The sequence below is a fragment of the Nerophis ophidion genome, linkage group LG14 (genome assembly GCF_033978795.1).
Source record: "Nerophis ophidion isolate RoL-2023_Sa linkage group LG14, RoL_Noph_v1.0, whole genome shotgun sequence".
Taxonomy (NCBI): Eukaryota; Metazoa; Chordata; class Actinopteri; order Syngnathiformes; family Syngnathidae; genus Nerophis; species Nerophis ophidion.
Window position 1 is genome coordinate 49,137,058 of NC_084624.1, and position 12,751 is coordinate 49,149,808.

At 42.5% G+C, this 12,751-nt stretch overlaps 1 protein-coding gene and 1 long non-coding RNA gene across 2 annotated transcripts in view; one reads left to right on the plus strand and one right to left on the minus strand.

Moving 5' to 3' along the window:
* Positions 1-2,862: 2,862 nt before the first annotated feature.
* LOC133568783 (neurabin-1-like) overlaps positions 2,863-12,751 on the plus strand; it is a 26,675-nt gene continuing 16,786 nt past the window's right edge. Inside the window, exons 1-7 of the mRNA XM_061920915.1 lie at positions 2,863-3,142; positions 6,527-7,990; positions 8,272-8,404; positions 8,505-8,625; positions 8,959-9,063; positions 12,389-12,485; positions 12,557-12,670. Of these exons, the coding sequence (XP_061776899.1) occupies positions 6,644-7,990; positions 8,272-8,404; positions 8,505-8,625; positions 8,959-9,063; positions 12,389-12,485; positions 12,557-12,670 (1,917 nt within the window). The 5' untranslated portion in view covers positions 2,863-3,142; positions 6,527-6,643. The remainder of the gene's footprint in view (positions 3,143-6,526; positions 7,991-8,271; positions 8,405-8,504; positions 8,626-8,958; positions 9,064-12,388; positions 12,486-12,556; positions 12,671-12,751) is intronic.
* On the minus strand, positions 4,473-9,993 carry LOC133568789 (uncharacterized). Its single transcript, XR_009809678.1, has 3 exons — positions 5,349-9,993; positions 5,142-5,258; positions 4,473-5,018 (listed from the first exon to the last, which is right to left on the minus strand). It is a non-coding gene; the product is annotated as an uncharacterized LOC133568789 (long non-coding RNA).

The window sequence follows — 12,751 nt, forward strand, 5'->3', positions numbered from 1 at the left end:
GAATTTCATAGCGTTCGTCGTAACATACCACATAGTGAAGGACCAATACTATTTGATTTCCTACTATGCAGCTCATTTTTATTTGACACTTCAAATGTCTCTGACAATCTTGCACTTTCTGTTTTGGAAATGACTCGAATGTGTAATGTTTAATGCTTAATAACTTTAATAAATACACTTTTGCTCAATTGACTTATTTGTGATTTCCTTCTCTGCATGAGAGTTTAAAAGTAGCATATATGAATGCAGTATGAAGAAGAATGTTTGAATAAAGACACATAGAATCATCATACTGCTGTCATTATATGCATCAAGTGTTCATTCGAGGCCAAGGCAAAATATCGTAATACATCGTATATCGCAACATGGCTTAAAAATATCGCGATATTAAAAAAAGGCCATATCACCCAGCCCTATAATAAAATAATAACAATAATAAAAAGGCAAACAAAGCATAAAATAGTCCATCCATCCATCCATTTTCTACCGCTTATTCCCTTTCGGGGTCGCGGGGGGCGCTAGCGCCTATCTCAGCTACAATCGGGCGGAAGGCGGCGTACACCCTGGACAAGTCGTCACCTCATCGCAGGGCCAACACAGATAGACAGACAACACTCACACTCACATTCACACACTAGGGACCATTTAGTGTTGCCAATCAACCTATCCCCAGGTGCATGTCTTTGGAGGTGGGAGGAAGCCGGAGTACCCGGAGGGAACCCACGCATTCACGGGGAGAACATGCAAACTCCACACAGAAAGATCCCGAGCCTGGATTTGAACCCAGGACTGCAGGACCTTCGTATTGTGAGGCAGACGCACTAACCCCTCTGCCACCGTGAAGCCCCGCATAAAATAGTGTCAAACAAATTAATTGAATAAAAAAGCGTATATACATCAGCCAACAACAAAAATATACATCAAGAAAATGCTCCTTGTAGATGGTGAGATGGACAGGCGGATCGGTGCGGCGTCTTCAGTAATGCGGACGTTGTATCGATCCCTTGTGGTGAAGAAGGAGCTGAGCTGGAAGGCAAAGCTCTCAATTTATTGGTCGATCTACATTCCCATCCTCACCTATGGTCATGAGCTTTGGGTTATGACCGAAAGGACAAGATCACGGGTACAAGCGGCCCAAATGAGTTTGGGTCTCTCCCTTAGAGATAGGGTGAGAAGCTCTGTCATCCGGGAGGATCTCAAAGTAAAGCCGCTGCTCCTCCACATGGAGAGGAGCCAGATGAGGTGGTTCAGGCATCTGGTCAGGATGCCACCCGAACGCCTCCCTAGGGAGGGGATCGGCACATCCGACCGGTAGGAGGCCACAGGGAAGACTCAGGACAAGTTGGGAAGACTATGTCTCCTGGCTGGCCTGCGAACGTCTCAGGAATCCCCGGAAAGACCTGGACCAAGTGGCTGAGGAAAGGGAAGTTAGGGCTTCCCTGCTTAGGCTGCTGCCCCCGCGACCCGACCTCGGATAAGCGGAAGAAGATGGATGGATGGATGGTCCTTAATGTGCAGCAATTTACCTCATTTTTTTCCACACTCACATCAACTCATTTTATATTTTTTCTACAATAAACTATGCCAAAAAATCATTAACAGACATACCTTTTTTTCACAGGAACAAAAAGAACAGGGCGTGACACACAGTCCACAGTAACACTCTCCACTATAGAATAAAGAAAGAAAACAATCCACACTGACATTAATAGCACAGCGGCTCACAAGATGTCCACACAGACACTTTTTGACCCCTGCGCAAACTCACCAGACCAGGAAACCCCCTAGTAACTGCCGCTAGCATGAAGCTAATCCACACATCCTTTAGCATTTATAAGTCTGGTTTTTACAACAATTTAATAAAAAGAAAGTTTGGGAATTTAACCCACATCCTTAACAGCACGCCACAAGACAGTGTGCTATCTTATAAAACACTTAAGGAGTGACAAGCAGAAAGTTTATTGACAATGAAAGGGAGAGAGATGACTTAGCAGCTGCAGGAGTCAGTGCTCCCGGAAGCTGCTCACACGGTGCAACGCCTAATCACTCCCCAGGGAAACAAAGAGGGATGGAACGGAAAACAATGGAGTGGAACCTATTTACAATGAGAGACACTTTTGGGGAAATTCACAACAAAAAATGACCAAAAATAAAATAAAATAAAATTTAGCGAGGCTACACATAGCACATTTGATTATTAATTCTTATCAAGATAACATAGTACATTTAATTAGTAATTCTTATCAAGATAACATAGCACATTTGATAATTAATTATTATCATGGTAACAGTACAATTGACTATTAATTATTATCAAGATAACATAGTACATTTAATTAGTAATTCTTATCAAGATAACATAGTACATTTGATGATTAATTATTATCAAGATAAGATAGTACATTTGACGGTAATTCTTATCAAGATAACATTATAAATTTGATGAATAATTATCATCAAGATAACATATTACAATTGACTATTAATTATTATCAAGATAACATAGTACATATAATTATGAATTATTATCAAGATAACATAGTACATTTGATGATTAATTCTTCTCAAGATAACATTTTCCTTAGTTACTCACCGGCAGTTAGTGGGTTCGTTTACACGGGATTAGCAGGGATTATCCATTTACACTATTTAGTAGCATGAGTCGCCATCTGTCTGTCTTCGGCGTCGCGAGGGAGACCTGCTGAATCCACTCCCGGTAAGACGACATTTGTGGCTTTTATTTTTCACTTTTTGGACGACAAAAAACGTTTCCTGGTTTATAAAAAACGCGCGCTCTTCAAAGGAGGGCAACACTGGACATGCTGCTTTCACGTACTGTCGTGAATATGAACACTCTGTTGGGGGAATATTTGATGCTAGGCTAAACATGCTGCTTTCATGTACCCTCGAGAATGGGAACTCTCTTTGGGGGAATATTTGATGCAAAACAAATATGTAGGGCTACTAAAAAGATTTTGAGAGTAAAAATGGCGTATTTCGTATTGTTTAGTCCGGGTCCCTTGATCACATCGTAACCTATATGTTGTCCAATCTCCTACATTCCCTAAATGCAGCAAACAAGGTGCTAACAATTACAGGTGTGTGGAAAGTTGGACAGCCCAAACGCCGTCATTTCTGCTCAGTGAGTCGACATTTATTCTCTTCTTTTAACTTTTAGTGGTAGGAAAAACATTCTAGTGTAACAATGTGCTCATGTGTGTCGTTTAAACACTTTGGAATTTGACCCCGAGGCTACATGGAAATGTGTAAGACTTAGACAAACTTTATTCATCTACAAAGGAAATTGTTCCACAAAGTCGCTCAGTTACAAAGGATGAAAAGTGTGAGGATGGAAAGGATAATGGAGGTAAAAAGGAGACAAAAAATGTACCAATATAGATGTAGCAATATAAAATATAACACATATGTAATATTTACATATTATATATACAGTATATACTGATAATTGACATAATATATACAATACAACAATGACCATGTACACTTTAAACCCGAGTAAGTTCAGAAAACTCCACATTTTTGATGTGACTGATTACGTAAAAACTTTTAAGTTATCATAACAATGTTTTGAGTTAAAGTATACCTAAAAAATGTGTTCAGTTGACTTAATTTATATTTTTAAGTTCCATATAACATTTAAAATGTTCATTAACTTAATATTTATGTCTTCTTCATACTTAAATGATCTGATTGAATACGCATATAAAAACTAAATTACATGGTCTTGAAAAAAATAACTGAATACAATAGTGTCTACTCAAAATATTTATTTCTTGCCGACTTAATGTGCAAGATGCCCTGTTTTTAGAGAGCTGTGTTTTCTGAGAGGTTCTGTCCCCCCCAAAAAAACTAAGTGTGCAAATTCAGTTGTGCAGATTGTTGTGTACATGTAACTGTAGAATTATATTCATGTATGTTGTGTACATGTAACTAGAACTATAATCATGTGTACATGTAACTAGAACTATAATCATGTGTAGATGTAACTAGAACTATAATCATGTGTAGATGTAACTAGAACTATAATCATGTGTACATGTAACTGTAGAACTATAATCATGTGTACATGTAACTAGAACTATAATCATGTGTACATGTAACTAGAACTATAATCATGTGTACATGTAACTAGAACTATAATCATGTGTAGATGTAACTAGAACTATAATCATGTGTACATGTAACTAGAACTATAATCATGTGTACATGTAACTGTAGAACTATAATCATGTGTAGATGTAACTAGAACTATAATCATGTGTAGATGTAACTAGAACTATAATCATGTGTACATGTAACTAGAACTATAATCATGTATGTATGATTGTGCAAGAGAAACATCATCCATGCAATAAAAGGTTCTTGACTAAAGTGTTACTGTCAAAACCTCCCTTTTAAAAAGGCAATAACAACTGTTACATTTTAAGTGTTTTATTTTTTATTTTCCCAGAACAGGCGTAGTAAAACTGTGAAATGTCAAATAACATTCAAGTGCAACACCTGGAGTCGAATTTTTTCTTCTTTTTTTCCACAAATATATTTTAGCAGCCTATTTTGAATCATCGGGGATGAACAAACTTCCCTTTCTCTGCAATGTATTTTCTCAAGGGAGAAAAAAAAAAGTTCTGAAAGCAGCAGCACAGACATCTAAATTTGTGCAAATGAGGAAAAAAAAAAAAACATACCAAATAGTACAGAATAAAATACAATAAATAAAAGAAACTATAATATAAATAACAGAATCATCATTACAACTGAGGTCTGACTCAGATCAGTGAGGTCAAGGATGCTGTACAATAAAACTAACAAAATATTTACCTCTCATTCTAAAGTCATAAAAAGCCCACTGGGCATACACAAAAGTGCCTTCAACATTTTAACAGACATGTTTATCAAAATGGATACAGTGCAAGTAGTTTTGGTGTGTAGTGGGCAAGTTGACAGTAGAACTGGTTGCGTAGATCCACATGTGTAATACCATGAAACTCTGCAAACACCTGTACAGGTATAAATATTTAGGTGTAAAAACAATGTGGAGTTGTAGGATATTTTCTACATGAAATGTTAAATATCAATTACTTTTATTAACTATTACTAATCAAAACATCGTATATATTTACCTGTGACTGCATTCGCAAGGCCGGACTATTCTCCAGGAATTCCCGCACCCCTGGACTTCCTTGAACTATGTGTTGCGGGCGAAGGGCAAAGGTTGTGTGCATGACGTCACACAAGATCTGCAGGGAGACAATAAACAAATGTCATTTATTTCCAAGTCATGGTGAATGTCATAACCTAATGGTGTTTTAAAATGAACAAATACTCACCAATATAATCAGCAGTGTTGCTCAAAATGACAAACTTTATTTCCAACCACTCTATGGTACTTCAACATAACAGAGAGCACAAACAGTTTAATGTCACTTAGGATGCAAAATGCATATGATTATGAACAGTGTACTGTATTATGTTGTCAATCCCTTATTGGCGAGGGCGACTCCGTTAGACAAACCTCCTGAACTTTTTTCTCCAATGTCTAATAATTAAAAAAAAACTTTCACATATGCAGTAAGTGCTTTAATTAAAACATATCACCAATATTTGAAACACGTCGTCCTCTGCATATTAATCAAGGCAAAGGAGGGCTGTTTCCGTGACGTTACCCTTAACGTTAACATTACGTCGTTGACAGTAACAAAGTAACGTTAGCGACCTGGGCCTAGCAACAACACTGACAATAAAGTAATACGCTTTCACATAAATAACATTCACAGCGTCTTACAAAAGATAGCCTAAGTACACTGAATTAAACTTTTGAAACGTTAATATACTACGTTAGTCACTGGCTTCACCCGCGAAACGTTCAAATTTTGGAGTCAGGGTCCCCCGGAACACAAAACACAGATAAAAGACAATTTTACAATAGCACAGCGAAAAAATGAGCGTTGTCGTGTGGGTTTTTTGACGAATAACACTCTTTTTCCACTTTACTTCGCTCCCGCCTCACCTCCCACTAGCGTCCAGCCATCTCGAATTTTCTGGATACGTGCCCTAAACCGTTAGGGGTCGTGGCGTCAGACATCACGTCCCCTCACGCGCGCCCTTTAACTTGGACTTTTCAAGTTGAGGGACAGTGTTCACTTACACTTACTAACCGTTGTCAACTCAAAACGCTATTATTTGTTAGGAAAACTTAATGTTTCAGTGTCGGGTGAACTAATCAACTCACTTTGGTTTAGTTGACGGCAATAGTTATGAGTTTGTAGAAGTGTTCGGGTTTACAGTGTACAAAATTACAGTATATGTAACAGCTGCAGCATAAAATAGAGAGGAGATCCATCAGAAAATATATATTCTAAAGAAAGAGAGGTGGCTAACATGTCAGATGTCAGGTAATGGATATCATCTATTGCTGTATGGCCAGTGTTTTATAAAAAGAAGAAGTGCCTCCTCGCAGGATCACATACGAGACTGACTTCCATGCCATTAAATGCTCCTTTGACAGTGGGACCAGCCTACCTGAAGTTCACGGATAACTTCCTTAACCAGCTCACCTTAAAGTTCTACAATATCTCTTGCACACTACCTGAGAAGTATATCAGTGGACGTCCATCCTCCAAAGATGCGTACAGACCACAAAGGCAGAAGCGCCTCTCCTCACAGGATCACATACGAGACCGACTTCCATGCCATTAAATGCTCCTTTGACAGTGGGACCAGCCTGAAGCATGGCTCCAAAGCTGCCCCTGCCCAGTGTGCTGACCTTCACCCCTCCGCACTACCAACCAGTTCCTCCGATCCCCTTGTGTGCGGCCGACCAAGAACCCACAGCAGCAGAGGGAGTAAAATCCGAGACAACATCTTCCTCCAAATGGACAGCCAACAGTCGAAACAAGATGGTGGCTCGGTGCAGTGTAGCTCCGGCTCTACAAGCACCCTCCTTTCGCCGCAAAGCCCGAGCCTGCAGCTCCAAACGTCACCTTTTTCTGCCTGCAGACGTCCGGTCATGGGTTCTGTCGCCAGCATTTGCACACCTGAAGCCTTCTTGCAAGATAAAGCAGCCAGATCAGAGGAGATGAGGGATATAGACAGAGCTGCCCTGGCCCAAAAGTTCTCTGTGACCAGGAAGTTGTTTGAGACCAAGGTTTCCACGGGCACTTCTCCGGCTCAGGTGTCCAGATGTAGTCTGAGCAAAGAAAAAGAGAGCTTGGTTCCAGACAAATGCACAAAAGAACTCACTAGAAATATGTGCATTCCAACAACAGACCCTAAATCTCTTACATCCAATCTCCTCGGTGGGTCTCCTTCCTGTGTAGGCTCCGAAACTCAAAGAGAAGAAGAGGCCAAAGAAATGATTGTGGAGCCATGCTTGAACCCTGAAGAGCCACTCAGGGCTGAGCTTGTCTACGTGAAGTCCTCGGATAGCGATGAAAGCGAGGAGAAGGAATGGGTCGCGATTAAAAGTGATGAGCTGATGGGGGAAAATGTTGAAGAGCTGGTGGATGAAGTTTTTGAAGAGCCCAGTGTGGAGACGGTGGGACTAAACACAAGTGACTGTCCTAAGATAGCTGACAACTACGAGCAAGTGAGCCAACAATGTCGTGAGACTGAGAGGGAGGAGCTGAACCGACATGCTGACGAGCCAAGAGAGGAGCTCTATGGGATGGTTGAAGTGCAGAGCCTAAGGTCTACAAAGGCGGGGAAGGTGACACCTGAGCTGCAGGAATGTGCCGTCATGGAGCAGAAGGTATTGGCAGAAGATGACGATGGAAAGGTTGAAGGAGGCAGGGAGGTCAAATCTCCAGGACAGGAGTGTGATGTAACATCTCCCGTGCGAGGTGTGGACACTTCTTTGCTTTCATTGGAATACCAAGAAATTCCCGGCATTCCTCAACTGCCTGATGGAGATGATGGAGATGCAGCAGAAAACTCAAGTCGAAAAGTCTGCTTCTCATCAGCACCAATCAAGGTGAGGAGATGTTTTTGAAAGTTCAGTGTTTTTTATAGCGATACCAAGCTTGTGTTTGTGCAGAAACGTTAGGCCAGAGCCATGTTTGCATTGTCGGGGTGGAGGAAATCCCAGATCCTACTTGCTTGACTCTGTCAGGGTTCCATCAGCATAAACTGCTGCAGTCTGTAAAGGAACTCACTTTTGAGCTTCTTGGGAACATAAAGAAGTGTAGCATGCGGGTGTGTGTCTTCACAGCTCAGCTACTGTCAGTTCACTTGTGTGCTCTTCGTCACGCCCAGGTCTACAACACCTACTCCAACGCGGACTACCACCGACACAATGAAGACATCGACCCCGTGTCCGCCTCGGCCGAGTACGAGCTGGAGAAGCGAGTGGACAAGATGGATGTTTTTCAAGTGGAAATACAAAAGGGTTTGTCTTTTTCTGCCAGATCAGAAAACTAAAGAGAAAGCCATGCCTCACACATAACAAATCATCACAAGAAGCTTGGTCTCTTTCCCCAAACCTCCAGGAGACGATGGCCTGGGTATCAGTATCATAGGGATGGGAGTAGGAGCGGACCAGGGCCTGGAAAAACTCGGAATCTTTGTCAAGACTGTCACCGAAGGAGGCCAAACACACAAAGATGGCAGGTACGTTGCCATATCTGCCAGTCTTTTTTCTTAGGAAATCAAATATGGCTTATATGTGGCCTGGATGAACATGATTAGAAACTCAACACAAGACTTTGGGAATATAAGTGCATGCTGGACATTTCAAGGGGAGTTGGTTAGCCCAAATGATGGATGATGTCAGAGGAAGCAAGGCTGACCACTTCTCAGCTGTGCACATACTAGAAATATACAGGCGGAGACTTTAAATGTAAAATGGCAGTTTTATCGTGCTGTTTTGTGGCAGCATCTTCCATTAAATGTAGCCTCTGGAAACTAGGTGCCATGGACGTCAATTGTTTGCCTTTACCTTAGGATCCAGGTGAATGACCAGATCGTGGAGGTGGATGGAGTCAGTTTGCTGGGCGTGTCGCAGCTGTTTGCATCCACGGTGCTGAAGAACACGTCAGGCTTGGTCAAGTAAGATGTTGATATCATGGATATGCTGTGAGTTTGTGTTTACATGCTGATGCAGCACACATCCACACTTGCACGCTTCAACGTGTCCGAGAAGGAGCAGGAAGAAGCAGAGCATCACCGACATACAAGTTTGAACTCGCAAGCTTAAAGGCTTACCTGACAGAGCTCTCAACCCAAAACACTTCAATCAGTTTCTTCCCATTGTGATGAAATTAATCAATGGAATCGATGCTTGGCCCCTCAAAACAGCACAGTTTTAACACCTTCACATGCCTTTTTAAAAAGAAAAATACACATTCAGATAAGAAATAAAGTATGAAAAACAATAGAACCAAATGTACAGTAGTTTATGAACAGCATCGGTCCCTCCTTCCAGCTGCTTTTCTGTCAAACACATCATCAGGTGCTCATCTTTTCAAGACCTTTATTGTTTGATGAGCAATGCTGGCATCTAGTGGTGTTTTATAGGCACTGCTGGAATAATGTGTAATGATTATATTAAAATGAAGTGTTAATCATTTAGTCTCACAATAGTTGCTTTTCTCTCAACTTATGCAAGATGGAATTCCAAGTTTTGTTTTATGTGAACCCTTAGGGCAGGGGTCGGGAACCTTTTTGGCTGAGAGAGCCAAAAAGCCAAATATTTTAAAATGTATTTCCGTAAGAGACATATAATATTTTAACACTGAACACAACTAAACGCGTGCATTTTTAAGTAAGACCAACATTTCTAGAGTATAATAGGTCCCTTATTCTTTGTGATAACATTGCTATTCTGAAGCTAACTGTGGAGGGGGCGTGGCCCGCGGGCCTGCAGCGAACTGGGGTGTGCCAGGAATGGCCTCGAAATCAGCAAGAGCTGCGTAGATGGCCCACCTGGGCCTTGTTATCTAATCACCTGTCGCTCTGTTATAAGCAGCAGCCAGGAGGAGAGACAGGGTTGGGGCTGGAGCCAGAGCGCGAGCGAGAACGAAAGAGAAAAATACAATTGTTGGAAAGCAACTGAGAGACTTATTGAAAAATAAAACAATAGTATAACCCTGAAATGGGTTCGCATGTCGGTGCTTGGTGGTCTGAAGAACCCCCAGGAGGACAAGCCCCACACTAACCTTTCATAAATAAATAACTTCTTAACGCAACTTCTTGAACAGGTGCGGTAGTAAACGGATGGATGGATGGACTAAAAATGCATGAGAATGTTTTATGTTTTGAACATTATTTTTAACACTTATTACAAGTGGAATTATTCATTACTTATCATGTTGAGCAATGTCAGCTCAGATTTATCTGAGAGCCAGATGCAGTCATCAAAAGAACCACATCTGGCTCTGGAGCCATAGGTTCCCTACCCCTGTTTTAGGGATTACTTGGATTTTAGTATAAATAGGGCATCAAATGTGTTGCAATCTTCATGTATATGACTATATGTCTTCTTAAACTAATATTGCACTCAAAATGTCATGTTTCCTTTTGTACTGTACGCAACAAGTAAACATTGACAGTGCAGGGTGGAAGAAGTATGTGAACCCCTAAGCTAATGACTTCCCGAAGAGTTAATTGGAGCCAGTCGTCAGCCAACCTGGTGGGATGCAATCGCAGATGTTGGTTAAAGCTGCCCTGCCCTATGAAAACCAGACCAGGTTTGAGTTTGCAGTTCTCAAGAAGTGTTGCCTGCTGTGAACAGTTGTGTTGCTTCTGAAAACCTACCATCAAGAACCCTTGACTTACATGAAGCTGGAAAGTGTTCCAAAAGTCTCTACGGTAAGACAGATTGTCTACAAATGGAGAAAGTTCCGCACTCTCCATAGGCGTGGTCGTCCTGTAAAATGACCGCAAGAACGGTCAGTGAAGTGGAAAAATAATGGTAGAATGTCAGCTGGAGACTACAGGCTAAGATTTAGAGGATTAATCAACAAAGAGGAATAAACAAAATGGAGTCCATGGGAGGACACCACGGAGGAAGCCACTCCTCCATCCATCCATCCATCATCTTCCGCTTATCCGAGGTCGGGTCGCGGGGGCAACAACCTAAGCAGGGAAACCCAGACTTCCCTCTCCCCAGCCAACTGGTCTAGCTCTTCCCGGGGGATCCCGAGGCGTTCCCAGGCCAGCCGGGAGACATAGTCTTCCCAACGTGTCCTGGGTCTTCCCCGTGGCCTCCTACCAGCTGGACGTGCCCTAAACACCTCCCTAGGGAGGCGTTCGGGTGGCATCCTGACCAGATGCCCGAACCACCTCATCTGGCTCCTCTCGATGTGGAGGAGCAGCGGCTTTACTTTGAGTTCCTCCCGGATGGCAGAGCTTCTCACCCTATCTCTAAGGGAGAGACCTTAGAGGAAACTCATTTGGGCCGCTTGTACCCGTGATCTTATCCTTTCGGTCATGACCCAAAGCTCATGTCCATAGGTGAGGATGGGAACGTAGATCGACCGGTAAATTGAGAGCTTTGCCTTCCGGCTCAGCTCCTTCTTCACCACAACGGATCGGTACAACGTCCGCATTACTGAAGACGCCGCACCGATCCACCTGTCGATCTCACCATCCACTCTTCTCTCACTCGTGAACAAGACTCCTAGGTACTTGAACTCCTCCACTTGGGGCAGGGTCTCCTCCCCAACCCGGAGATGGCACTCCACCCTTTTCCGGGCGAGAACCATGGACTCGGACTTGGAGGTGCTGATTCTCATTCCGGTCGCTTCACACTCGGCTGCGAACCGATCCAGTGAGAGCTGAAGATCCCGGTCAGATGAAGCCATCAGGACCACATCATCTGCAAAAAGCAGAGACCTAAGGACGGAGGAAGCCACTCCTGTCAAAGAAAAACGTTGCGGTACTTTTGGAGTTTTCGGAACTTCCAGAACTTCTAGTAAAACATTCTGTGGACAAATGAAAGCCACTTGGGCACAATGTGATGTGAGGGGAAAAGACAACATGAAAACCTGATCCCAACGGTGAAATGTGGTGGAGGTGGTGGCATCATGGTCGGGGGCTGCTTTGCTGTCTCAGGCTCAGGACAGATTGCTGTCAATGACAGAAGAAGTCATTCCGAAAGTTTATCAAGACATTTTGCAGGAAAACTTGATCTGCCGCCAACTGAAGCTGAAGAGAGGGTGGGTGACGCAACAGGACAATGAAGTAGTACTTTTTCTTGCAACTGTAAACACATTCTAGAAAAATGATGGTAGAACTCCAGTATCAAATGAACTGTAGACTTCCAAACATTAACAACGTGAGTTGTCTGAAAGAGCTTGAGAATATGTAGTCCGTAAGTGTTTTTAGTAAACGTATGTGAGTGATGAGCCCTTCCTCCTCTCACCTCTGCAAGGTTTCTGATTGGCCGAGACAAGGAGGGGATAGAGAGTGAGGTTGCGCGCTTAGTCAATGAAAGCCTGGAATTGGAGAAGACATCGCCAAAGGAAAAGGTAGACGGTCTGAAATAGTCCTGAGAATGAGGGCGTGATTGCATAATCATTTGTCTGCGTCCTACTTACAGAATGCAACAAGCGAGGAGTCCGAAAGTGATGATTGTGTGTCTGAGGAAGAGGATGAAGAGGCATCGATACTTTCTTGTCTTGATGGCGACCAGGTGTGCCTCAAATACCGGAAGGTACGCAGTTTGGTGCTGAAGAACCTGTTGTGTCTGATATCTGCTTAAAAGTCTCCCTGGAGCTGATCTCAGATCTGGTGG